Source organism: Dermacentor silvarum, unplaced genomic scaffold (assembly GCF_013339745.2).
Source record: "Dermacentor silvarum isolate Dsil-2018 unplaced genomic scaffold, BIME_Dsil_1.4 Seq44, whole genome shotgun sequence".
Taxonomy (NCBI): domain Eukaryota; kingdom Metazoa; phylum Arthropoda; class Arachnida; order Ixodida; family Ixodidae; genus Dermacentor; species Dermacentor silvarum.
Window position 1 is genome coordinate 1 of NW_023606238.1, and position 27,109 is coordinate 27,109.

Sequence of the window (27,109 nt, forward strand, 5' to 3'; positions counted from 1 at the left end):
TCTGTATTTTCATCCCGCGTGCATTTTTGTTGCACTAATTCTCCTCGTTACCAAGCATCCTCTCCCAAGAAGAGTGGCCACTTTGCTATTGCAAAAGTGTCAATCTGCTGATACACTTGCACTTATTACACGCCTTTAGTATCTCTTTCACGCAGAGCAACTTGCAAGATGCTCACCGCTGCCTGCTCGCCCCTTGTGAGGATGTCATCATCGTCGTCATCACTCCAGTCGCTGTAAGTGTCTGCAGGACCAGCTTTTGCTTCCTGTCCTTCTGAAAAACGCAAGTACTTCCCACATCACAAAGCTTGCAAATGGTATCAGACACATAGCTTCTTAAAAGGACCAACAACCAATTTTCAAGGAGCTGCTTTTTCATGGTTCATCGCTGAACTTACCTAGACATGCAGTGGTCATTCAAGACAAAAAAAGAAAAGCGTGAAAAATGTTTAATGCAGTTTCCCAATAATACACTACCCGGGTGTTCAGTGTTCTTTGAAGTCTTTAAAGGCGGCATTACCCCTTAAACAGGACTCGAGCTTGGAAATGCGGCATATTCTCGGCCCATGGCAAAGCACCACCGGTGCGTTATGCGCCACGAAAGCGCTCGTAACATTCTTGTGGGCCACAAACCTTAACGAAACTTTGTAAATGGTGTAATATGTATGTGTGTGACTGTATGTACTGCTAAATGTTTATCGCTGTATATATCATAATCATCACCCAGCACCTGGAGTAGCATATCAGGCGAAAAGCCAGGGTAACATCTCCAGCATCACATTAAAGCATGTTTCTCTCTCTACCCAGGTAGTTTCAGGTGCACAGAAACTGGAAATACTATTTACTGAGAGTTATGGTAGTGACACACAGTGAAACATGGAAGCAAAAGAAAGCAGTTTCTATAAGATCATTAAAATTCGGTGATAGTCATTGTCAGCAAAATTTAACAGACCTCTCAAATAATGTACATGCCAATGCGTAGAGACATTTTTCTTTTCCAAGGTTTCTAGCAATTTTTACCGAAGATATTTAATGCTTTTCAAGAACATTGAAAGCCCTATCGAAGCATTCTGAATGAGTAAAGCAATGTTATGTTTGGACGCTCAAAAACAAAACATTCTCGACTACAACTAGAAACAAGAAAAGAAACCTAGATGGTCAAAAATACCGTATTTTCTTGCATATAACCCGCACCAAGAATTGGAAAAAAATGCTTAAAAAGTGGGGGTACGGGTTATCTACGAAGATTCGTGAAGGGAGGGGGGTGGGGGTCGGCTTCAAGGCAACGCGCGGCCTGCCGTGCAGAGTCCGCGTTGTCCACATGCTTATGGACATCGACGTGTGTTATGCCAATAAGAGACCAACACAGGTTATAGTCAGATCCACATCCATAGTCTGGTTAGATGCTTCTCGCATGAGTCAGGTGCTGTTTCTCGTAAGCCCAGTTTGCACAGTTGGCCAACCTTGTTTAGGCATCATGAGTGTGCCTCGGCGGCAGTCTTTCACAGTGAAAGAGAAACTGAAGATCATAGCCGCTGCTGAAGAAATCGGCAACAGAGCTGCTGCGAGATGGTTCCAAAGACGATTCCGTTTTTGAGAGCGTCGATGAAGCCTCGGATGGCTGGCAGTGAATCGGACGACAGCACTGACAACGTTGCGGCAGTCGTTTTGAAATAAATTTGTTTTGAAAACGAAATGATGACTGCACGTAGTTGTAACTTCCTAGTCCTCATTTTTTCGGATACACGTGCGGGTTATACGCGAGGTTATTTTTTTCTTTTTCGTGGAGTTCAAAGTTAGGGGTGCGGTTTATATGCAAGGACGGGTTACACCCGTGAAAATACGGTAATCACAACCTTTAACTAAGGCATCAATTGTAGTTTATGTGTTGCTTTGAGATGTTAAAAGCCATAAAAAAAATCAACATGCTAACTTCGTTTAACTGCACACAAATCATAAAGGTACTCGAAAAAGGTGAAGTGCACAAACCACCACCAACCACAAGGCTTTTAAACGGTTAGCATTGGCTCAGCTTTTGGACGTCACTGACTTTGTTATAGCACCGAAACTTCGGGCTTTCAAGGCCTTGAAAATAGCATTGTGAATATCAAGGACTTTCAAGCGTTTCAAAGACTGCAACAATGAAGGAATGATGGGGGTGGAGGCACTTGCCAGATGTTGACTAGTGTAAGAAAAGAAAGACAACAAGCAAGTGGAAAATATAATCCACAAGGGCATCAAAAGGAGAGCAGGATAGAAAGCATGTAGGAGGCATGCAAGCCAAACTGCATGCACTCGAAAGTGCAATAGCCTTGATCATGGCAAAAAGTAATTCCTGATGAAAAGCAGAACTATTTAGCAACGATTAAGGGGGGACACAGACTGGAGCACCTGTGACAGGTATGCAGGCCTGACAACCTTTACAGAGTGTTGTTTCACATTTTTCAGTGTTACATTATTCTGAGCTCCATTTAACGACATCATCAGCCATTTACCATGAACTCTGTCCCTCTCAATGAGTTTTTAATCTGCACAAGAATCTGGCAGCACATTTTATTTGGCTGAGCAATAGAACTCATTAATAGTTTTTATTACGGGAAAATTGGTTAAGCTCTATGTAGACATGCAACCAAGCACTAGCAGTTAGCTCTGAAAGAAGGGACACCAGTGTCTTTATTTGTCATGCAGAATTATGACCTCGATTTGAAGTGCAGCTTCTGGTCAGAAAATGCTTCCAGACTCGAAAGTTGTATGCACAGCCACGAGTGTCGCCATCGAGATTGCAGCAGTAAGCAAAAGAAAATTGTAAATTCTACTGCCACAAAAAAATTTTACATGCAACATTACACAGCCACAAGCATGCAGCTTTAAACCTAGGACTTGTTCCTGACTGATAAACGGACCTGAATTTAATTAAATCAAGAAAAGTAGCTGCTGCCATGCAGAACAAGAGATGTCAAAGCAGACACCGGGGATATCTGACACATTCATGTTTACCAGTAGTTGCAAAATTTTGAGATCACTATGCAGAATACCCATTTCATGCCCAAGCGAAGCGCATAAGGAAAGTAGTCATCTCGCGAGGGTCGAAAAAAGGGTGCTTTGTGCTATAGGACCCTACAGACGAGAGAAGGAGTGTGGACAGGGGGGACAAGTGGCAGCACCAGCGAGACAGACCCTCATTGTCATCCTCAGACTTGCACTCCTCGACGAGCACCATGTGCTTGCTGCTGTCAGAGATCTCAGCCTTGGTGGGTGACTCCCCGCCACTCTCCTCGCTCACGGGGGATGCCACCGCCACCTTAGGGACTGCCGCTGCGAGCAGCACACCAGAGTAAAACAAGGGATCACGGCGGGGGTGGGGCCTCAATGCGACCGCATTCCACACAGCAGCACACAAAAACACAGGAGGCTGGCTGTGAGAGCAAAGTTATCTTAACTACTTAATTAAATGTTTAATTAATGAATCACTTAATTAAAAAGCCAAGGGACAAAATGTATTTCAAGTGCAAACCAAAAAAGATGATGCTCCTGGCAACTAAATGTCAAAACCAGCTGGCTTGAAGAACCAGCTGGTCGGGCCCAGTCTCCGATACCAACTATTTGCTCTGCGGTGCTGGGTGCACTGGTATGGCAAGCACCCGTGCAATGTGGTGTTCCTACCAAAATACCACCAGAAGCATTTCATTCGATCACAGTGATCACACGAGCTCAGAGCTTTGTTGCGCACACCGCAAAGAACAGAAAATCGATGATACGGATTTCTTGGGACCTCAGAAAATATTTATATCATCAGATCCACAACATACACAACCACAGCATCAAAGTGAAGGTAAGACGTTTTTCGGTTGCCTATTTGAGTGCCTGAAAAGTTAACTGGCCTGCTGTATTGGCAAAAATTCCTTTCGGCTGCCTAACCCTCATTGCACACTATGCACACAACTAGAACTGAGCGTAAGGTACTGAGCAATGCAAAAACTGAGAAATGAGTGCACCATGCTGTATTCTGGAAGACACAATTTAGGTTCCAATAATATGCAGCAGCTTAAGAGACAAGCATCCAGACAGATAGCTTGCTGCACCCACCTTCAGGCATGCTGGTATCAGGTGACTGGTCAGGTCTCTCGGCAGCTTCGTCCTGGCTACTACTGCGGCTAGTTTTGGTTGCTGGCGCCTTCTCACGGGCACGTCGTGGAGATGAACCACGGCTGCCCCCTGATCCGCCTTCCCTGATGTCATCCGTTTCAGGTTTCCCATCTCCCTCGCCGCGCTTGGATACCTCCTGCCATTGGGGCGTGAGTGCAAATGGGATACCATCACACACTAATGCCGCTGCTTAACACAATCGGCTCATCAGTTTTACAGTGAGCTGACATAATACAAGACGTCAAATCAAGAAAAGTAAGTACAATGCTCTCTTGTGCACATCAAAATGATGAAGATGCTTCCAGAACCAAAAAACTGTGACCATGCTATAGTGGCGACGTTTTCTAGCACTGAATACAGCTGCAATATGACATGGAGGCATGCAGACTATTCTGCTCACACACATACCTGTATGCCCAATGTGTCACAGCAGCCGTGTTTTTTCTAATTAAGCTGACCAAATGCTTTAGTTATAATGGCTTAATTACCAGTTAGGTGACACCTTTTGAAGAGTAGACCACAGAGTAGATAACAAGACTGGGCAGTACGCGGCAGTACATGGCTCAGGCAGTACATGGCATACAGGGGTCCCGTGTCAAAATAATGCAAGTGCCTTGGACTTGCCGCAACAACATGTGCTCTACGCGCAAAGCAACAAGCAGGTGTGCCGGACCAGGCCAAGAATCTTCGGAGTTCTGTGTCACTTCCAGCAAATGGTAACAGTGTCATTTTTCTGGCATCATTGTCAAGGCCATCAATATATATGTGTGTCTTTTGTAATGTATTCACTTGCCTTTCGAAAGCAACATTTTGCATTGAGCCCTCTATCTATACTACTGCACACGTGTTGCTCCCACTCAATGCAAGAGTCATAAAATATTTCTGTGTTACAGAAACAGCACAGCGTCTTCATGACAACAGTGCCCAGTAACTGTAACTAAAATGGTAAAATAGCCAGGAGCACCGCAATATCTCCCCCAAGGATAAAAGAAAATGATATCAATATTCATCAAGCCAACATAATAAAAATGTTATAGGATTACGAAAGACATATTATAAGCATGTGGGCTCTTTTTCAAATACAGTAGAACCTCGTTGATGCAATCCCGTTATGTACAATATCTTGGCGCCAACGTTTGCAATCGAAAAAAAAAAAAAAAGACGCATTAGAGTTATGGATATTTTTATTTTACATTCCCGGGAAACACAATTTTTCGGCACCAACGTTCAGTACGTAGACAAACTGTGATCGTATGATACGTTTTCCGGCCACTAGATTCCATGTAAACAAGACAATGCGTCAGGCACACGCGATCGAGTAGAGTAGCTGCCCACCGCGGCAGCTTCACTGCAATACTCAGTTTCTTATTCCGGTATCAGCAAATTTCCTCCCGGTCGTCGCATGCCGCATTCACAGTTATCGCCGCCAACCCTATTGCGATAAGCATCTTGTGGGGATTGAGGGTTGCGCCGGCAATCGGGCTTCACTGCTCTGCCATCCCTCGCCATCGTTCCCCGCTGGCCTCCTTCTCCGCCCGCGCCGCCTAACCGGTTCCCGCGGTGGCGCTGCGCACGCGGCGGTTTTAAAGCCCCTTGATGTTAGAAAGTAGCGACACTCTCCCCCACGCGCGCGCTTTCCTCCTCAATTCTCCTCGGATTTCTCCCCCTCACCGGGCCGGCGCGGCGCTGAACCCTCCAGTGGCTCGCTGCAGCCGCATTAGAATCAATGCGCGCGCTTGTTTATTCGGCCCTTTCAAGCGTTGTATGGGAATTTATCCCTTGTGAAACTGTCATGACGAAAGTACGTTTCCGATAGAACGTCGTGCCATTCTTTTAGGACGCTTCGATAAATACAAGCGGAAGCGCTCCGAAAAAACTTGGTACCAAGCAGTGGCTGAGCTGTTTACCTCTACGTCGCCACTTGGGTTGTCCGTAACGCGGAGGTGTATTGGGTGCATACAATATAAGCAGCGTAGAGTATAAACGAGAATTTGGTTCACTATCTTCGCTCTTAAAAGGCTCAGAGAAGGTAACCAAGAAGAAATGTGATAGTTTACTTAAAGTGAATTCGCCAAAATGAGTGGGCCAAAAGCCTTTGTACCAATGCCACTGTGCGAAATACGTGCTGTGTTTGCGAAACAGCCAACATAGAACTTTACACACGCACCTGTATTCCGTCACTATGAAACGACGAGAAATTACATTCCATGAGACTTAGGTTACATCTGGGAGTAACCTAAGTCTCTCTCTCAAAAAAAAAAAAAAAAAAAGGCTGATTGCTTACACGGAAACTGCTAAGACTGGCACTTGATAATTAACTTACAGACTTCAAGATGTCAAGTTTATCAGAATTGAGGGAGATTATCAGAAGCGCGTGGCTTGTACTTAATGAGCATGCGCGAATAATACATAATACCACTTATCTACCTATATATTGCGGTTCATGCCTTCGCAACATAAAGTACATAAAGAAAAAAAAATGCTCGCAGTATTGAAACTTTGCAAAGAGACAATAAGCACGCAATAAGAGTAAAATAGTTCCTTGGCTTCACAAGTATCAGGCGCACACACAGACATGAACACACATACATGAACACACATACATGAACACACATACATGAACACACATACATGAACACACATACATGCACACACATACATGCACACACATACACGCACACAAGCACGCACATACACAAACACGCACACACACGCACACAACGACAAAATATGAGTTACAGGCATTAACTCACAAATTACATACATTTGAAAACTAACGCACGCGCGAAAACACAAAGCTTTGTCACGGCTCGAAGAGTCAACGAAAATTTCAGCCGACTCACTTTAAAAAAAAAACTATATGCACAGTTATCGGTGCTCTGTATTAAACTGAACGAAGAGTCCGGCTATGCGAAGAGCATTAAAATCTCCATGCAACTTCATCCACAAATATGAGGAAAGCTGCAACATTCACCTCGCAAAGAACGGCGTGCTTAGAAGGGACGAAATCCCTTCTCCCGATGTTATGGAGCCACTGCTTCCGACGCACGACATTCCGTTCACCTCGGGGGATATAAAATAAGGCTTGCCCTTTCTCTGGCCTGCTGCTGCATTGAACCGCGCAGCAGCAAGGCATTTCCACGGAGAACGAATCTCAGATTCCTACGAAAGGATGGAAAAACTTGGGAAACACACGTTCGGAGCGGCAGGTCGACCACCACTTGGACTGCTCGTGGCGAGCGGGAGAAACTAAAGGCGGCGCGAAAGCAAGTTTCGCGCCGTTTTCGTGACGTCAGGGTCACCTGACGGGGTAGTCTCGAGCGCCGCAGCCATTCAGCGTGGCGGATGCGCTCCCTCCGCGAAAGAGGGGGAGAAAAAGAGGAGGTTGACCGCGCCGGCGAGGGTGTTGCGGCGTAGATCAAAGCGTGTCGCTACTTTCTAACATCAAGGGGCTTTAGGCGGTTTGCGGTGAGGGCGGAGCGCTGACGTCACGACGCGGCCGGTTGTGGGCTGCTAGCGGGGAAGCGTGGACTTCTCTCCGGGACCAGCGCACGGTACGTTCATGCTTTCCTCTCGTCCGCCGACACCTTTGTGACTAGGACTGAGCTCGCGCACGGTGCCTTTGCCCGTGCGGGGAGCGCGTACTTTGTGCTGATCCTTTCCCGACGCTAAGCCGACGAGCGGTGCCATTAGTGCTCGCGCGAGGTCGTACCTCGCCGAGCCGCACTTGCCGAAAGCCTAAGCCGAAGGATATTGCCCGTGCTCTCGCGAGTTGACCCATTGGTTATCGCCAGAGCAAGTAGCATAGCCGCCGGGACTTTTCCTAGCGGCGTGTCCTAGCTTGAGCCTGTGCTCTCGCCGCGACGTGCTATAGGCGCCTGTTATTGTATTTTCGCCCCAGTGCGGGACCCCTTTGGCTCCCCTCCGTGCGGGCGTTTGTGCAGTGCTGGTGCCGACGGTTTCAGTAAACAGTTTCCGTCAACTCAGGGCTTTACTGTGTTTTTGCGTGCGTCGCTCGGTAGCCCCTTGCGGCCTCTGAGCTCGCGCGCGAGCGGTGCTGGAGGCGACGGCTGACGCGGCCCTGTGGCTCGCTAAGCTCAAACCCGCGGTGGTTGGTCTCCTGTGAGACACCAAGAACCCACAATCTTCACCTAACTGTTTTACAGCGCAGGGAGCATCATGCCGTCGGAAGTGCACTAGTTAAACCTGGATATAACGAAAGTGACAAATTACCGAAAAACTTCGTTATAAAGAGGATTTCATTATATGCAGATTCGGCACAAAAATTCGAAAAAAAAAAAAAACGCTTACCGTATTTACTCGATTCTAACGTGCCCTCGATTGTAACACGCACCCGTTTTCCGTGACCAAAAGGGAGGAAAAAAAATCCTTTACAGTACTGCGCACATCATGCTTTCATATGGAAATACAACTATTGCTCAAAATATACTACCAATACACTAAAGTTGCGATGAACATAAAAAGTCCCAGTTTCACCCGAAAGGCGAAGCATCGATTGCAACAGCAAATTAGCAGACAGCTATACGAAGTAAGGATAGGTTTTATCGGCCGTATAAACTTGTAAACATTCGCTGTTTAACTGAACTGGTAGACTGATGCCTAAGCACACGGACTACAGCACATGGTCGAAGCTACGGGAGCTAGGCTTGAAGTGCATAGGAAGCGGCCATATTGAAATGCTGATGGCGATATGGTAGCACAAATTTAGGGCCGTACTCTATTCTAACGCGCAGGAAATTTTGACCAATTTTTTGAAAAAAAAGCTTTTTTCTTTCGGCAAACAATAAACATTTCTTTCTCTCTTTTCGTTCGGCAACATCAACTGGAAAAGGAGAGTGCCGGCTTGGCGGGCTAGGCCAGCTGCAGCACGCGGCGGGCTCAAGCTTGAATGAAGGGAGGGGGAAAGGTCACGCTCGCGGCGGCAAGATCGCCGGGTCGAGGGATGCAGGCCCGCCTTGTGCACGCACGCACGCACGCACATGCACGCTCGATTTCGCCTCACAGTCACCGTGAATTCGAGCGTGCCAAGCGCGCCGCCGCTGCTTCGCATTCCGTCGCGGTGGAGAAGGTGCTTCCGGTTGCTGCTCGCGCAAGAGTGACAAAATTTGGGGCGAAATCTGTAGGTTGTTGGCGGGGAAAATTTGTTATTTCGAGGGGGGGGTCTCCCGCTGCCACTTCATTACGTAGAGGTCTCAAATACATGTGCTTCTATGGAGTAACGGCGGAGAATCGAAAAACTTCGTTCTAGCCAGGAATTCATTATATGGAGGTTCATTATGGGCAGGTTTAACTGTACACACTTTAAGTAGGCGATACCCAGATGCACTGCCGTTCCTTGCTTGCAGGCAGTGCGATGTGAGCGTCCCATTTCACTCCGGTGGCATCTGGCACTGCCCACCGGCTCTATTTGGTTTTGGTTCCCATCACCATCTTAAAGGGGCCCTGAACCACTTTTTATCGAAGTGGAGAAAGACATTTGAAGTGAAAATAGACTATTTCAGAATCACTTTGTTGCAAAAAGTACTTCAATGTGTTCAGCAGAAGCGGAGTTATCAACAATCAAGCACGGCCTCCACTGCGCTCCCCTTCCTCCTCCAAAGCCTTGCACTGCGAAGGCTACGGCGGAGACGTCACCGTGATGTCCGAGACATCACCGTGGAGCGCAGTTCAAATTTTTGATTCGATGCCTACGCCGCGCTAAACGTAAGCCAAACGCGGCTGTCCTCAGAGAGACACATTGAGCTTAGCCACTGGACCCGGGGCAGCACCTCGTGGCGGCCGCGGTGTAGCCGACAGCAATGACCAATAGCAGCCGCGTATTGGAGTGCGCTTTATGACGAAATAAAGCGCACAGAAAAGAGCGAGGATCATGGGGTTTTTGAAATGAGAGTGTTTGAGAAAAAGGTGACTTTGCGCTCCGCTTGCGAGCTCCCCGAACCGCGTACGAAAGCAGAACTTGGCTGAGATGTTCACAGCAGCGTATGCTACCCGCGGACTATGTTATTTCACAAAGCCCGAGGGGTTGTTCAGGGCCCCTTTAAAACACTGCTCAATAGGAAAACAACAAAACGCATATCGTGTCGCCGATGCCCACACGAGTACGACTTGTGTCAGTGTCTCCTCCTGCCACGTGCTGCAACGATTCGCGCAACGCTCCACAATATGTAGATGTCAACTACAGTTGAGTCTGTCAATTTTTTTAGTTATTTCGCATTGTGCATTTTTTTTTCAAAACGTGTGAACGAGGTTCTACTGTAGTTGCAGACACTGACTGAATCTTTTTTTCTTGCTTTCATTGTACGTGCTACTTCGAAACAATGTTTATTGTATAGACAGCTAAGAAGAGGACAGAATCAACTTCAAATAAGAAATATAATATTTTTTTGCAAAACAATTACTAATACAGTTGACTTTCATTTCTTTGCCCTGGCTGCCTGTGCAAAATTGACTTGAGCTACTTAATTTTTAAATAAAGTGCAGTGCTTAACGTGCACAGGCACCTTGTAACTTTTTTTGGATTCAAGAATACAGCCTAATAAAACGGTGGGTAGCACAGGCTGGCCACATACAGCTGTTTCCAAATTGCTTACACGCACTGTAGAATCGCACTCATGACATACACTTGAAAGTTGCAGAAACGAAGCAAGCTAGAATTAAAAAGTACATGCTCATTTTTTTTTACAGCTTGTACAAGATGCATGGTGCGCAAGCAATTTCTGCGGAATAGTTGGCAAGCTGCTGCAGCATCCAATTTGGCAACAAGAGGAGGAGGGGAGTGATGCTGTGGCACCATCAGGTATGGCAGAATTCACTATAGAATTGTATCAAAGGGGCCCCGAACAATCGAATCTATGCTTTATTTTAGCAGTGTCGATCCCCTTGCAGTTGGAGCCATTAATATGACTCCCCTGCAGTAATCTTACTCACTTAGCCCATTCTAAGTGAAAGCTTAGCTAAGTGCAACTATATGGCTCACACAACTGTGGGCTGTATTCTCTGTCAATCACTCTTAGCAACAGCTTTACTTTCGTGTTACCTGGCACATGGCACAATGCCACACTGGAGTGACAGGCGTTTTGCCCACTGGTTAGCAGATGAGAGTCCACTGAAAGTGATATCCCCAAGACTGATTGACAGAGAACTCCATTTCATGTGTAACAGCCAAATGGCGACTACCATGGACTGCCCGAAGCCCTACTGCCCTACTTGTTCACAAGCAAGTTCAAACAGCAGCCACCTTGGTGCTCCTAGCTGGCGGCCTCCTTCGCTCGTAACCGCGATTGGGCGAAACGGAACGTGACCGTCCGCCCCCGCGTCCATCCCGGCTTGTACCCGTCCTGCGGTAGAAAGATCCCCAACACAGAGATAAATACAGCTTGCTTTAACACATGGAAAAATGGCAATTCTAAAGGTTCGAACATGAACGGCATTAAGAACAACTGTTGAAACTAACTTTTTTTTTTTACTTGCATAATCTTTAGCTTCACCAGACAAACAACAAGAATTTTTAATGCCTAACCAGATAAACGCCGTAAGACTGTTTTTACAGGTTACTTAAAGGACAACTGTCGTGATTTCTCAATGCCCACTATATATTTTTGAATATACCTTCTCCTTTCGACTCTGATTATCTATGCCAAATAATATGGCTGCAAGAAATTTAGTTTTGCTGAAAATTAATGTTAAAAATTGGTTGCGTGTTCCTGACTCATGCCCATGAATGTATGACTTTTTATGGGCCACCCTGTGTGTGTGACGTCGGAGACTACACTTTTACTTCGCCTAGAAACGACAAAACTGGCTCCTTTTGCTACGAGACGACGCCCACAATCATCATTTTGACAGACGTGATAACAGGCGCTTCTCTTCATCTTGCCACACCACAATGCTTAGAGCTTGAGCACGTCAGCTGCCTCCCATAGCGGCGGCTGGTCAAAAGCAAGCGGCGATCCTTCAGCGCTCATACTGTCATTGAATTCGTCGCTGAAATTGTCGGTCTAGTTCGAAAGAGCTGTAAAAGCTCCCCATGTCGTCAGAAGACTTTATCAGTTTTGCATTTTTGGCGTTAGCATGTTTACATTACGGTAGTATAGGATCTGACGCCATCGACCCATTGCGACGTCTCATGAACCAGCTACCCATTTCGGTTTCAGGATCTCGTTTATTGATTATTTAAAATTACTGATGAGTTTCTAAGCAAAGTGAACTACCCTCGTGGTGACAGGATTATCAATGCCATTTGAAAATGACAATATCCTTAAATGGTTACAAAAATGCCGGAGTTGCCCTTTAAAGGAGTAGCACTCAGCAGTTGGTGCCTTCTCCTCTATTACAATGTGCCGTCTATTTCCACCCGTTCACGGATGGATGCCTTCCCATTCTTCCCCACATCTATGCTGCCCCCTGTGCCCAGTTTTCATATTACATCCCCTCAGCGATGTGCTAGTTCTGAAAAAAACGTTTTCAATGTCTGGCCGGGCGTGCTTCTGTGCATACTGTAATGCACTGCAACTAGGCAGCAAAGTTAGAATGGAGACTAGAAAGGCTAACGCATTTAAAAAAAAGTACTGTTGACTCGTGCTACTTCGAACACCTAAAAACCATAACTACATAATTATCCGATGTCAAATAAAATAAAGCACAAAGCATAATAAGTGGTTACAACAGTAAACAGATTTGCCCATTAAATAATGTAAAATAGTGAGTAGTAGTTCCATGGTTGTCGAAGGGAGAGGGTGCCACTTGCATTGCATGTACAATCATGTTCCATATGAGTCGCAACACTGGTGCCGATAAAAGGTGCCCCAAGACTACACAGCAGCGCAACATACTAAAAAAAATTTAAATAAAATCCAGAACTAAGCACTGTTCCAATTACAGATAGTTATTGGGCAAATTTTTCGTATGTCAGAGCTGACGTGCATTTTTGGTGCTCCTCCGAGCAGGGGCACTGGTGTTGCTGCTAATATTGAATGCAATTGTACCTTAAAGTATCCCAGCTACGAAACATCCAGCTTGTTCAGTGGCACTATTTCACAGTGGTGAATGTTTACATTCACATGAATATCAAATGCTGGCACACACTTTGGGTAATCATGCCTTATGAATCAGTACTTTCCATGTTTTAGACTCTAGGATGTCAAAAAGTTTCAATTGCCCTAAAACGTTGAGACTCTAAAATGCAATAAAAACATTGTAAGCAGATTAAAGTCTTAAGTATTGTTTGTATTAACCGTAATTTTTAATAATGCAAGTTCAAATTATTGCAAGTTATTTGCACTCGTTCTATTACCTCGAGTCTCTGGAGTCAAGGAGTGGGTCAGGTTCTCTTCTGCTGTAACGGCTTGGACCAGAGTCGTCTGAAGAAAGAATTTTGACAGACAAATGTGTAAAAAGGTCTAACATGTGAGGAATGAACAGGGTTATTAACATTAAACCCAACTGGCAAAACTGTTCTACGAATAAGTTGCTACTGCATGATCTGTCCACGGATAACCAATAAAAGTGGCTTTGGTTATACAAAAGCAATAGGCCATGCTCAGTGTCCGAAATTACTAGAAAAGAAATTTAGGTTATAATTATGGGCCAGAGGTGTTAAGGCTATTTGTGCACCCTTAAAGAGTTTTACAGAAGTTCGACCAAAGTAGTAGTGCTGCAGCTGGCGTCCGGCCTCAATACATACAGTCAACATCCGATTTTTCAGTTTGTCTAGGGCCGGGAAAATGTAAAAAACGTCAAGTTACTTTTACTGCCCCCAAGGACTCAATTTGCCACAAGCAAGTCAGAAATAGCTCTGAAGGCCAGCCAGTACACTTATTAGCTGTAGTATCAGTAAATTTGTCGTTGCAGCCACAACGATGACGACTAATCCATTCGTCTTTATAGCAAGCTCACTACTGCACACTGAACGCGCCACCCTTCCAACAGCGCTGTCTGTTGGGCACTCGATCCTCAGTTCAGCTTGGGAACCACCGTCGTCATCAACAGTCCCCGTTTTGCCAGCTATAAAGGAACGCTCCCTGCGCTCAACACTTCGTGGGCGTGGTGGCTACGCCACAATGATGATGACTAATCCAATTGTCTTCGCCACACAGGTCTGCAAACAGTTGGATGAAGCCGAAAATCACTCGCGCAGGAACCAGATTTTTTACGGCATCTCTGAAACCAACACAAAAGAAATTTTCACCCAATCGGAACACCTAACAACTAATTATTGACCTCTGTCTCAACCACTTAAATACCAACATAGATCCTAAAGATATTGATTGTGCACACTGTCTCTGTAAATTCACCCAAAACTGATGTCAGCCTATTATAGTTAAGTTCGCTTTTCATAAAACTAAATGCACAGTTCTTTCCTTTGATTGTGAATTCAAGGAAACCAACTACAGCTTTGTCGAAGATTCTTCCAGTGCCAAATGCATTGCGCGCACACGCCTTCTGGCATTTTCCAAGTCCAAATTAGTTCTATTTTCCTTTCGATTCAAAATGCTTTTCATCAGATCGCAGCGTTACACATTTGACTCATAGTCTCAAATGGTAAAATAATTTACCACCTAGGAATCATCTTGAAAACAAAAAATGCCCTTTTGTACGATGCCACCCCTTCAAATGAACTTTCGTTTTCTGTCATTGTCTTCTTGACGAAATGAGAAATCATATCTAATCTTGGTTCCACATCCACAAGTAATCTTTTAGTATTAACAGAGACTTGGCTTACTAATGACGTAAGCGACGCTGAAGTTTTGGCTGACTTGCCAAACTTCAATCTATATTGGAATGACCGCAAGGTCTCCCGAGGTGGAGACGTTCTCATCGCTGCAAGTCAGCGGCTGACGTGCTGCGTTTAATATGACTTTTATGTCGCGCTACACCAAAAACAGTCATACTGGGAGTATGCTATAGACCCCCCCAAAATAGCCAAAACTTCCCAGAGAAACTTATTAATATACTAATCCAGCTTGTTGGAGCGCATCCTAATGCTAACATTCTTGTTTTCAGTGATTTGAACTACCCATACATTGACTGGCGTAACCAAGTTTCCATAGTACCTGTAAAGCAACTAATTTTATTCATGTTTGCCTTAATTTTAACCTCACACAATTAGTATCAAAACCAACACGCATCACAGAGGAATCGGCAAACATCTTGGACTTAACACTCACAAACTGTCCTGAAAGCTTCTAGTCAATTACTTACCTCAAAGAAATAAGGGATCATAAAGTTGTTCAAGCCGCATTTAGCCTCGACAGTTCCGCCACACTTTTTAAGACTACTCGCCTCTACGACAAAGCCAACTATGAAGCTATAAATGACGAGTTAATTGAGTCCCTTCCTCTTTTTGAAACTAAATTGGATCTTCTACAACACTAAAATGGACGAGCTTGTAAATAAATATACTCCTAAAATTACTTTCCGCACTAACTCCTAACGCCATGATTTACAAAATCACTCATAAGGTTAGAAAATAAAAAGCGGCTTTTTCGTGCAGTGAAAATGAAAGGTAATGCGCACGTGTGGAAAAAAATACTACGCCGCTCAGAGCCCTTACTTGAAGGAATTTGCTGCGCCAAATATTCATTCTTTCATTTTGGTCTCCCTAAACTGTGTATCATTGCGCGCAAAATGACATGGACAAAAGAGGGAACACGTATAACACACATGAAGCGCAAACTATCAACAGATTTATTGCGAGAAGACGTGACCTTTTTATACCTTGCCACAGGCAGTACAGCGCACGACACCAAGGACGGAACCACACCGACACAAAAAATCAACACGCGCGTGACGTGCTGTTCAAATACGCTATTTCCTTAGCTGATAGGGTGATAGATGTCATGCTAATACGCTTATCTTTTAAAGTTGTGATGCAGTGGGCCTCAATAATGAGGCGTGTCATGTCATTGTTCGACTTTTCAAGGATCATGCACTCTTTGAACATTGGTCTACAGCCGCATTCATCACAATGAAGTGCCAGCCACCCTCCCGTCTTGTTATTTACATTGTTAGCATGCTCGCGGAGCCGGTCGTTGATGCAACGGCCCGTTTGTCCGACATAAAAACGCTTACATGATAAAGGTAACTTATATACTACGCCGACACTGCATTTCACCCATTCGTTTTGGTGATTCTTGCCACATGCTTTCTTTTCTTTCTTGTTCGGGTTAGTAATTTTGCAAATTTTTTCAAGCTTATTCGGCGCGGAAAACACGACTCGAACATTAGCTTTTTGGCCGATCTTCTTGATGTTGTGCAACACTTTATGGATGTATGGGATTACAGTGAACTTCCTTTTTTTTTCTCCATCTCTTGGGAGGTGGGGACCACGGTGGAGCCAGATGCCCTGATATTCTTAAGTTGCTTCTCTGCTACGGACACTAACAAGTGCCTCGGGTAACCTGCTTCTAAAAGGCGTGAAGTTTGCTGGCCCAAACTTCGGCTCGTCATGTGTGGGCAAGACTTTTCCAGGGCGTTCTTAAGGCAGAGATTGGCGATAGCCCTTTTTATTAGTTTTGAATGGGCTGATTTGAACGGGAGGAGGGGTTTGTTTGCTCGTGGTTCATAGCTCCAGCACACGCAGTTTTCTTTAAAAGCGAAACTGACATCAAGAAAACGAATATTGTCTTCAGTTGGAAGTTCATGGGTGATTTGTAATAGATATAGGCATTTCTCTGCGAGAGCAAGAACTTTTGCGGATTCTCGGCTAAAATCTGTCGGGTCACACTCGAAAAGAAATAAAAAATCGTCTACGAATCGGAACCCTTTAACCACCTTAGTGGGTCGAAGTTCAGTGACTAACGACTTGTGAGGTTGTGATAAAAATAAATTGCTTAGGACTGGTGCTATGCAAGAACCTATGCAGATGCCTTTTTTCTGTAGGTAGTATCTGTCCTCCCATTTGATGAAGGTAGATTTGAGATAAAACTGGAGAAGTTCCAGAAATTGTTCATTTGAAATACCGGACTCATTCTGAAAAGCAACCCCCCCAAATGTGTCAATAGCGTGGTCCACGCATCTTAACAAACCTTTATGTGGTAAACTGTAGTATAGGTCGGTGATGTCAATAGAAAAACCTTTAAGATTTTTCGCTGGGTGTGAGTTAATGAACCATAACACCTCGTTAGAGTTCTTAATGAGCAACGGGTCGTCAACTGGTAAAAGTTCCAGTTTTTTCTGCAAGAACCTGGCCATTGCCTTCTGCCATGTGTCGTATTCATACACAATGACCCTAAGGGGGGCGTCTACTTTGTGGGTTTTAACTGTGAAGAAAACTTCAAGATGGATCTTGCAACTCTTATCTATGCTTTTCTTTAGCTGTGCAAGGTTGAGCCGCGAACATATTTTCTTAACTTCGCTTTTTTGTTTCTGCATGGAAATTCCTTCGTGACTCTTAAAAGACTTTTCGATGGCTTGTCTGGCCTTTTCACTGAAGGTGCCGGAGGTTAAAACTGCAAACTTCATTGACAAATACTGTAACCAGTATTTCGTTTCCCGCAACTGCACTATAAGCTATACGTGTATACATGGAGTGCTATGGGAAAATTAACGGGAGTCTGAAAAGACCGCACTATATCCGGTCCTGCACTATAAGCGGTTACGTTATAAGTGGTCTATACTGTATATCCAGCTATGACGTGTTCCATAAGTTTCGAACAAGTAGATATAATCGACACGGGCCTATAATTTGGTATGTTAAGCTTGTCGCCTTTCTTAAAAATCGGCACAATGAGTGCTATCTTCCAGTCATCAGGAAGCTCACTAGTGGTTAAAGAAAGCTGAAAAAGATGTGTCAAGTAGTCTGCAATCTGCGCTGCAAATCGTTTCAAGAATGCAGTAGGGATACCATCCTTACCAGCGCTTTTTTTGATGATGATGATTATTGTTGTTTATTGGCGCAAGGGCCAGATGTGGCCAAAGAGCGCCAAGACGATGGTAATGGTTTGTTAGTGGTATATGAATAGTCAATTATATGAACATTAGATGTGGCATGGCTGTAAAGGGGCCTAAAATCAGTCTCTGTAAAGTGCGTAAAATCTATATGTAATAAGATTATGGCAATGACTAATGATGTGTACTATAGACATAAACAATACATTGCGGAGGAATGATATGACTTACAAAATATTACAGATCCAAAAATTTGCCAGAAGCACAAGTGCCTAAACAGAGCCCTTAAGACACAAGGACCTGGAGGCAGGTGCTATAAAAAAAACTACCACAGCAACATCCTCTGGAGAGAGGATGCGCTACGAACTTATTGGGCTAATAACGTGTAGTACAACATCGTTCAAGGAACGGAGGACTGATTTGGCGTTAAAAAGAGGTTCTTCACCAATAAACATCATAGGATGAAGAGGGATATGATAGTAGTACGCTACATGGAAATGTTTCCTTCTCTCTGTTTCGGCTTCCCGACACTCCAGTAAGACGTGGATACGGTCAGCCTTTCCCCACATCTGCCACAGAGGGGAGGTTCAGCACCAGTTAAAAGGTATGAATGTGTACCATATGTATGTCCTATTCTAAGATGGCAAAAGAGAACTTCAGTGTGTCGTGAATTTGTTAATGATGACCAGTTGCCCAAAAGGGGCTTAATTACATGGAGTTTATTCTGTGTTTATTCATCCCATAAGTGTTGCCAATAGTTTCTGAGTTTTTTGCGTAGAAATGGCTTTAGGTCTGTGGCAGGAACGGGTATGGACAAATTGCTAGGTTTTGTTGCTATGGAAGTTGCCATTTTGTCGGCACGCTCGTTACCCTCTATACACCTGTGCCCAGGCACCCAACATATTACAACCTGTTGATTAGAAGCATACATATTGCAGAGCAGTGAATAGAGGTTATTTATAACAGGATTTTTCTGTTTTCGTAGCGATTTCAAAGATTTCACGACACTCAAGGAATCTGTGAATATAATGGCCTTTGGGAGCTTAGCTTTCTTGATGTGTTTAGTAGCCGACAGTAACGCATAGGCCTCTGCCATGAAGATACTGGTTTCAGGATGTAAAACGTCAAATTCAGAAAACGATGGGCCAACAGCCGCGTAAGAAACGCCGGCTTGTGATTTCGAAGCATCTGTGTAAAACTCTGGACAGGTGCACTTCGACTGAAGCTCTCGAAAGTGCATATGTATGTGCGCCTCTGGGGCGTGTTTTGTTACATCTACAAATGATGTGTCGCATTCAACGATTTGCCATTGCCACGGCGGTAACATCTCTACTGGAGCCATTAGGCAATGTTCAAGGATTGGGACATTCATTTCATCGGAAAGTTTTCTGACCCGCATTGAGAAAGGCTCTCTCACTGAGGGTCGATTATGGAATAGTGGAGCACATGCCACATCGTTAAGATGTTTGTAGCAAGGATGTCGAGGGTTAGACTGTATCTTGAGGAAATATGTGAAACTGCTGTATGTTCTTTGTAGGTGAAGGGACCACTCATTTGATTCTACGTATACTCTCAATAGGGCTTGTTCTGAAGGCGCCTGTGGCTAATCGGATACCCAGATGCTGGACGGAATCCAGTATTTTTAGCGCGCTTGGCTCGGCTGAGTGGTATACCATGGCATCATAATCCAAACGTGATCGAACAAGGCTCTTATAGAGGTTAATTAGGCACTTCCTATCACTTCCCCACGTTGTATGAGAGAATTTTCATTAAGTTTATTGTTTTTAGGCATTTTGCCTTCAGATATTTGATGTGTGGAATGAAGGTCAATTTTGCATCAAGTACAATACCTAAAAACTTGTGCTCCTTGTTCACAGGTATTCGTTGCCCAGACACTTTGATACTAAGATCTGGGACTAGTCCTCGATTTCTTGTGAAAAGGACACAGGAACTTTTCTGGGGGTTAAGGTTAAATCCGTCTTCGTCTGCCCTTTTAGACACTTTGTTTCGGCCTTGCTGTATCTGTCATTCACAAACTGCTAGGTTACAAGATTTAAAGCCTAATTGCACATCGTCTACATAGACAGAATAGATGATTGCTGGAGGTAGTGATGCACACAGCGAGGTCATCTTAACAATGAACAGCGTGCAACTGAGCACCCCTCCTTGAGGTACACCAGTTTCTTGAGTAAATGGGCGGGACAATACGTTGCCAATTCTAACTCGAAAAATACGGTTAGACAGGTAGCTTTCTATAGTGCTAAGCATATTCCCTCGAATGCCCATGTGCGACAGGTCTCGTAAGATACCGTACCGCCATGTCGTATCGTACGCCTTTGCCATATCAAGAAATATAGACAAGAAATACTGCTTGTGTACAAAAGCATCACGGATGTTTGCTTCGATGCGAATGAGGTGATCGGTTGTAGATCGGCCTTCCCTAAAGCCACATTGAAATGGGTCAAGAATTTTGTTCGACTCTAAGAAATGTACAAGACGGCGATTGATCATTTTCTCAAAATGTTTGCAAAGGCAGCTCGTAAGTGCTATAGGCCGGTAGCTAGTCACCAATGATGAATCATTGCCGTGCTTTAAAACTGGGATGACAATAGCTTCTTTCCATTTAGCTGGCAGATACCCAGCAGCCCAGATAGTATTAAAAAGTGTGAGTAGTGTGGTATGCATGTCGGGGTGCAAGTGCTTAACCATATCGTACATGATTTGATCCGGACCCGGAGCAGAGCTCTGACATGCTGACAAGGCGGCTTTAAGTTCGGCAATGCCAAAAGGACGGTTATAAGGGTTATTTGGGCGGCATTTTCGGTTCAGTGGCTTACATTCTTCTATTGCTTTGTACTTCAGGAAGCTTGCTGAGTAGTGGGTGGAGCTAGACACATGCTCGAAGTGTTGACCAAGTGCGTTGGCCTGGTCTTCCAACGTGTTTTCTTCTTTATCCACCACGGGCAACGCATGAACTTGTTGTCCCCTAAGCCTCCTTAGTCCGTTCCATACTTTTGCCTCCTGTGTGTATGAATTGATGCTGTACAGGAACTTCTCCCAGCTTGCCCTTTTAGCTTGTCATCGCGTTCGCCTTCCCTGTGATTTTATGTTTTCAAATTCCATCAAATTTTCTGCAGTTGGGGATCAACGGAGTATGCCCCACGCTTTATTTTGTTTTTCCGCGCCTCCTTGCACTCATCATTCCACCAAGGCACTCGTCTTTTGGATGAGCTACCACTTGATTGTGGAATGAACTTGTTTGCTGCGTCGATGATAAAAGCGGTAAAATACGCTACTGTGTCGTCTATAGTAAGATCGGTAATAAAATGTTGTGACAAGTAAGTCGATTGCTTAAAATGATTCCATTGGGTAGAGGCTAGTTTCCACCTAGGAGCATGTGGTGGGCAATCGTGTTTCTGTATTAGATTTAACATTACAGGAAAGTGGTCACTTCCATAAAGATTTTTGGTTACATTCCATTCCAAGTAAGGGAAAATAGAAGCAGAGCCAATCGACAGGTCTACTGATGAATAAGAATATGATGAAGATTATAATAGGTTGGTTCCTTTTTATTGAACAGGCACGCACCGGAGTTTAAAAGGCAGTTTTCAATGAGTCGACCTCTGTCATGAGCCACAAAATGAAGAAAGAAAGAAGAAGAAAAAGCAGAAGATAAGTAGAGAACAAGAAGACACGAGGAGTTGGTGGCAGAAATAAAGAAAAAAGAAGTTACAAAATAAGAGCGGCTGAATAAAAGGAATGCAATATGAAAGTAGAAGAAGAAGCGCAAAAGTGCACGCGCAGCTACGTGGCCAATGGGAGAAGAGACACGTAGCCGAAGAGAGCAGCCCAGCTACGCTCTGGGACGAAGGCAGGCAGAAGGAGCTGGAGGCCGAACAGGACGGGTGGATCGCGGAGACGGCGGCAACCCAGTGGAAGCTGTTCTTCGGCTGCCGCGGCCACGACCCGCGAGCTGAGTGGACGTTCCACCGGAAGCCGCAGCTACAGGCTGACGGCACCGTTTCCCGGATTCCCTGCGGCTACGATCCGCAGGCTAGCGGAGTTGACCGGGCGATCCAGGCGCCTCGGCCACCCCACCGTCCTGACCCCCGAACCAGGCCAACCGTGGACCGAACGTCGGACACAGCGACTTCGAGTCTACGACGCATCGGCGGGCCCAACGACGTGTCGCCGGAAGCCGCGACGACGAGGTGACGTGGCCACGTCGAGGGACTTAATGTAAATATTTGGACTTATGAATTTTGATATCTGAGGACTCTGGGGAATTTCCAGAATTTACTCGTGCTGTATATTGTTTCTTTCGTGCTGTTTTCTTTGTCGTTAGTTTTTTTTTTCAATTATAAATGTTTGTCCTAAACGTACGACTTGTCCCTGTCTGTCTTTAGTCCACCGGAATACTTGACAATTTGGCGAGCCTGCCAGGATTTTCCAGCATTTCCGGCCCTGTCACATATTTTGGTGGTCTAGAGATGGATTGGGACAGCATATTAGTTACTGTTCGAGAGGAAAAACTTAGTAAGGAGCAAGGCCTTAAACTAATTGAGGATGTAATGAACCGTGTCCATGCCGCTCGATGTTTAGAACTTGAGACACTTCGGCAAGCATGTGAGAAGAAAAAACAGTTCGAAGAGAAAGAGACAGAGATGCCAGATGCAGTCAAAATAATACATAGCAGTCATAGCATACCTGAAGAGGGGCCTCACACAGGTGAACTGTTGCGACAGAATAGTTGCCACTGTAAGGCCATTGATGACCGCGCCGCTGAGTCCTATTGTACTGGAGAGCAAGGGGTACAACACCGGAATGATGAGTGTGTTTTCGGTAGTGCAGTGTACGCGCCGGAGGGTCGTGCCCAGGAGGGCGAACGGTCCGCAGAAACGACGATCCAGGGGGACACTGACGAGAGAGGGAGTAGCGCATCGCTGCACACAGTGTGTGTTGAGAGCAGAGCAATTGAAGATGTCGCGCAGGAAGGGAGAGTGCTTGACCGCGGCAAAGCTTTTCAAGAGATGATGACTTTCCGCCGCAGAAATCCCCGTGAGCACAAGCTAGTGTCCAGCAAGCAAGACGTTTCTGATGCAGACGACCACAGTTGCACAAGTTTTACGAGTGGCGAGAAAGAAGGGCGCATTGAGGAAGCGATGACAGCAGACAGAGGGATAGAGCAAGTAGAGAAAACTGAGAAAGAGAAAAGAAAGAAGCATAAGAGAAAGAGCAGATCGAAAAATTGCTTCGAGGGAAAGAAAAAGACGAAATCACCACCCAAGAAGAAGACACGAAGAAAGCACCAATGGGCGACTCTTTATGGCATTGCTCATTGCAACGCAACCATGAGAGGGGGATTTAAATTTGGGGTGAGAAGTAGCAGAGCATCTGAAGATGATGACTTCGAAGAACGTCGCAAAGTTTCAGAGCAAGAGCGACGTGTATTTAACTGCAGATCCCAAGCATGTCCCCAAAAGAAGAAAAAGGTTTTCAAAAGTGACTTTTTCAAGTCCAAGGACAAAGCCAGCAGCCACACTAACCGCTCAAGAAGGCGTGCATCCCGAAAGTACAGACGGAAGATGAGGAGACTGCTGAGAGCGAGATGGCGCGCGAACAAGCATGCGTTCAGGAAGCTTTCTCCATCAATTAAAAGGGAGGCGAAACTTGAACTCCACAGGCGACTTTCAAAGCCAGACAGGAACCGTGCAGGCGAAGGAAAGAGAAGAATTAAGAAGGGATGTAGGCACAGTAGGAAGTCTCGACAGCGACGCAAGAGAAAGTCACTACGACGATATTGAGGGTATCAAATGTAATTCCAAGAAGGAGACGACACGGATTCTTATGCGGTTCGGATTGATAGTTAAACTGATTGCGAATACCATGCTGTTTAAGACGTAAAATAGGCTATAAGGGAAGAATCGAAGTGTAACTTGTATTTGGGTGCGGATGTTTGTTAGAAGGATAGTTGTTCAGTAGAATTTAAGAAAAGCTTGCATAAAAGTTACAGAAACTGTTGTCATTACATGTATAAATATGAATAACAGAACAGTGTTCTTAAAGGGACGCATATGATGACAGCATTGTGAAAGATGAAATCACAAGAACATACTTCAGATAATGGTGTGTAAAAATGCAGAATTTTTCTATAAGGGACTTACGTGGCGAAAACCATGGAAAGTATTTTGCCCTATTGCAGATTATATAGTGGCGGAGTGGATGAGTATAGTCGTGTGAAGGCTCATTGGTAACTGTGAGCAGTGTTATAGGAGCGCTTTTTAGTGATGTAGTAAGTTTAGTAATGTTGGTTAAGCGGTGTGAGTGTTGGTGTGAAGCAGTGGACCACTGAGTGCTACAGAAACAAGTGGTATAGTAGTGCTGTGATACAGCAGTGCGCGACAAGGACTTTTTCGTGTTAAATCGTGAACTCTGGTGTGTGCAGTGAAGTGAACGCGTGAAGTGAGGTGCGGTGAGTGTACAGATTCGTGCAAATGACGAAAATGGTGAAAGCCATCAAGTGTTAGTGCTGGAACAACGTATAAAGGCGACGATACAAGGAGGAAGAAGCAGTTTTTCAAATGGAAAAACTCTTGAAGGTGAGCATATGTCATGAGCCACAAAATGAAGAAAGAAAGAAGAAGAAAAAGCAGAAGATAAGTAGAGAACAAGAAGACACGAGGAGTTGGTGGCAGAAATAAAGAAAAAAGAAGTTACAAAATAAGAGCGGCTGAATAAAAGGAATGCAATATGAAAGTAGAAGAAGAAGCGCAAAAGTGCACGCGCAGCTACGTGGCCAATGGGAGAAGAGACACGTAGCCGAAGAGAGCAGCCCAGCTACGCTCTGGGACGAAGGCAGGCAGAAGGAGCTGGAGGCCGAACAGGACGGGTGGATCGCGGAGACGGCGGCAACCCAGTGGAAGCTGTTCTTCGGCTGCCGCGGCCACGACCCGCGAGCTGAGTGGACGTTCCACCGGAAGCCGCAGCTACAGGCTGACGGCACCGTTTCCCGGATTCCCTGCGGCTACGATCCGCAGGCTAGCGGAGTTGACCGGGCGATCCAGGCGCCTCGGCCACCCCACCGTCCTGACCCCCGAACCAGGCCAACCGTGGACCGAACGTCGGACACAGCGACTTCGAGTCTACGACGCATCGGCGGGCCCAACGACGTGTCGCCGGAAGCCGCGACGACGAGGTGACGTGGCCACGTCGAGGGACTTAATGTAAATATTTGGACTTATGAATTTTGATATCTGAGGACTCTGGGGAATTTCCAGAATTTACTCGTGCTGTATATTGTTTGTTTCGTGCTGTTTTCTTTGTCGTTAGTTTTTTTTTTTCAATTATAAATGTTTGTCCTAAACGTACGACTTGTCCCTGTCTGTCTTTAGTCCACCGAAATCCGTGACAACCAGCACCGTGGCCCAGTGCCTTCAGTACAATATATATATATATATATATATATATATATATATACAGTGTAGTAATTCCATCCTCAAACACAACCGTCACTTGTCATCTGACCATTTTCCGCTAGCCCGAATATATAAATTAGCTTGACAAGATAGAGCATGTGGCCTACTTAGTTAAACCGGTCACTTTGGCAAAATAATAATGTTTAACATTCGGGGGTGAGGTACATTATCTAAAGAGGGTGTTCAATCGCTATTTTATCTAAAAATGTCAATATGACTGTGATACCTAGATTCGTTATCTGCCACAGAGCCTTCACGCAACTACTCGTCTTAGACTGGGCAGCACCCTAAATGAATTGAGAAATGCAATCAATCTAAGCTCGAGAAATGCTTTCCGGAAAGATTACGAAAACACGCTGCATCAATGCAGAAATCCCGGCCAGTAGCATTGATTTCTCAGGAACAACGCTTATCGACAAATTACGCGCGTTGAAGCTTTTTCCGTTTTAAATTGCCGCTTCCGAGAGCACAATAAAGTTGCTGGCTTCGAGTCATTTTAACGGAAGCCTAATTATCGTCTTTCATGAAAGTTTGGTTCACTCCACTTCTGTAAGTGAAAGTACGTGTCTCGTTAGGCAGAAAGAAAAATAATTTCCCCCGAGAGACCGTATTCAATTACGCAGATATTGCTGCATCGAAACAGGTGCTTAATTCCGGAAGTTCCTCTATCTGATTTCTTCATTCCGTCTATCGTCTGAAACTCCATTTAGTTAGAGGGAGTCCCCGCTGACTAAATTACCCCAGCACAGCTTGCCGCATGGTTAATTTCCGGAGGCACTTGATAAAACTTAAGCGCTTTCGAACGCGTAAACCTGCATATTCTCTCAGTGAGACAGCAGTTAAAATCTTGAAACTGCGTTTGCTGTGTTTGCCCGTGTATCATCACCATCATCATCACCAGCCTATTTTTGTGTCCACTGCAGGACGAAGGCCTCTCCCGGCCATCTCCAATTAGCCCTGTCTTGCGCTTGCTGATTTCCATTTGCGCCTGTTAATTTCCTAATTTCAGCACCCCAACTTCTTTTCTGCCTTCCTCGACTGCGTTTCTCTTCCTTCGGCACATATTCTGTAACTGCAATGGTCCACCTGTTTTCTACCCTACGCATTACATGGCCTGCTCAGCTCTATGTTCTCCCTCCTAATGTCAACTATAATATCGGCTATCCCCGTTTGCGCTCTGATCCACACGGTTAAACGTTACGCCTAACATTTTTCTTTCATCACTCTTTGCGGGGTCCGCCTGGGTATACGTCTTCGTAATCAGCAAAATCGCAAAAGTCATTACAGTCTAGGCTTTGCTAAACACAAGAGAGCCAAGACCTCTTCGGAGGTGCAAAGTCCGGTGTCCTTGACATATTTTGCCATCTATGGATCATTTGCTATAGATTCTTCTTGTTTTTCATTGTCTTCTTCCATTCGTTTACTTTCCAGAATAGGTGTTTTGCAGCTTTTTCATGTACTGATTATTTGTTATTCCTGCTTCTCCTTTCTTTTGCCTTTTCGTTCGTTCTCTCTTATTTTTTATAATTCATCTTTCACGTTAAACATCGTGCGCAGCATGCCGGGAATTTCATGAGGTTAAG

General features: G+C 45.0%; 1 protein-coding gene across 3 annotated transcripts; it reads right to left on the reverse strand.

The window, feature by feature from the left end:
- Positions 1-110: 110 nt before the first annotated feature.
- On the reverse strand, positions 111-13,815 carry LOC119435090 (uncharacterized). 3 transcript variants are annotated; one of them, XM_037702045.2, is made up of 5 exons: positions 13,457-13,798; positions 11,402-11,501; positions 4,084-4,279; positions 3,175-3,312; positions 111-268 (listed from the first exon to the last, which is right to left on the reverse strand). In XM_037702045.2, the coding sequence occupies exons 1-5, from the start codon at positions 13,594-13,596 to the stop codon at positions 126-128; spliced, it is 717 nt and encodes a 238-aa protein (XP_037557973.2). In that variant the 5' UTR covers positions 13,597-13,798; the 3' UTR covers positions 111-125. The 3 variants fall into 3 exon arrangements, with proteins under 3 accessions (XP_037557973.2, XP_037557972.2, XP_037557974.2); XM_037702044.2 differs by having other exon boundaries at positions 111-271; positions 13,457-13,785; XM_037702046.2 differs by lacking the exon at positions 3,175-3,312 and having other exon boundaries at positions 111-271; positions 13,457-13,815.
- Positions 13,816-27,109: the final 13,294 nt, after the last annotated feature.

Excerpts from the sequence above, each read along its gene's own strand:
- LOC119435090 (XM_037702044.2), bottom strand. The coding sequence starts at position 13,596 with ATGTTAATAACCCTGTTCATTCCTCACATGTTAGACCTTTTTACACAT. Across the intron at positions 3,313-4,083 it reads TGATACCAGCATGCCTGAAG|CGGCAGTCCCTAAGGTGGCG; the intron begins GTGGGTGCAGCA and ends TGCTGCTCGCAG. Across the intron at positions 272-3,174 it reads GTCTGAGGATGACAATGAGG|AAGGACAGGAAGCAAAAGCT; the intron begins GTCTGTCTCGCT and ends TGCGTTTTTCAG.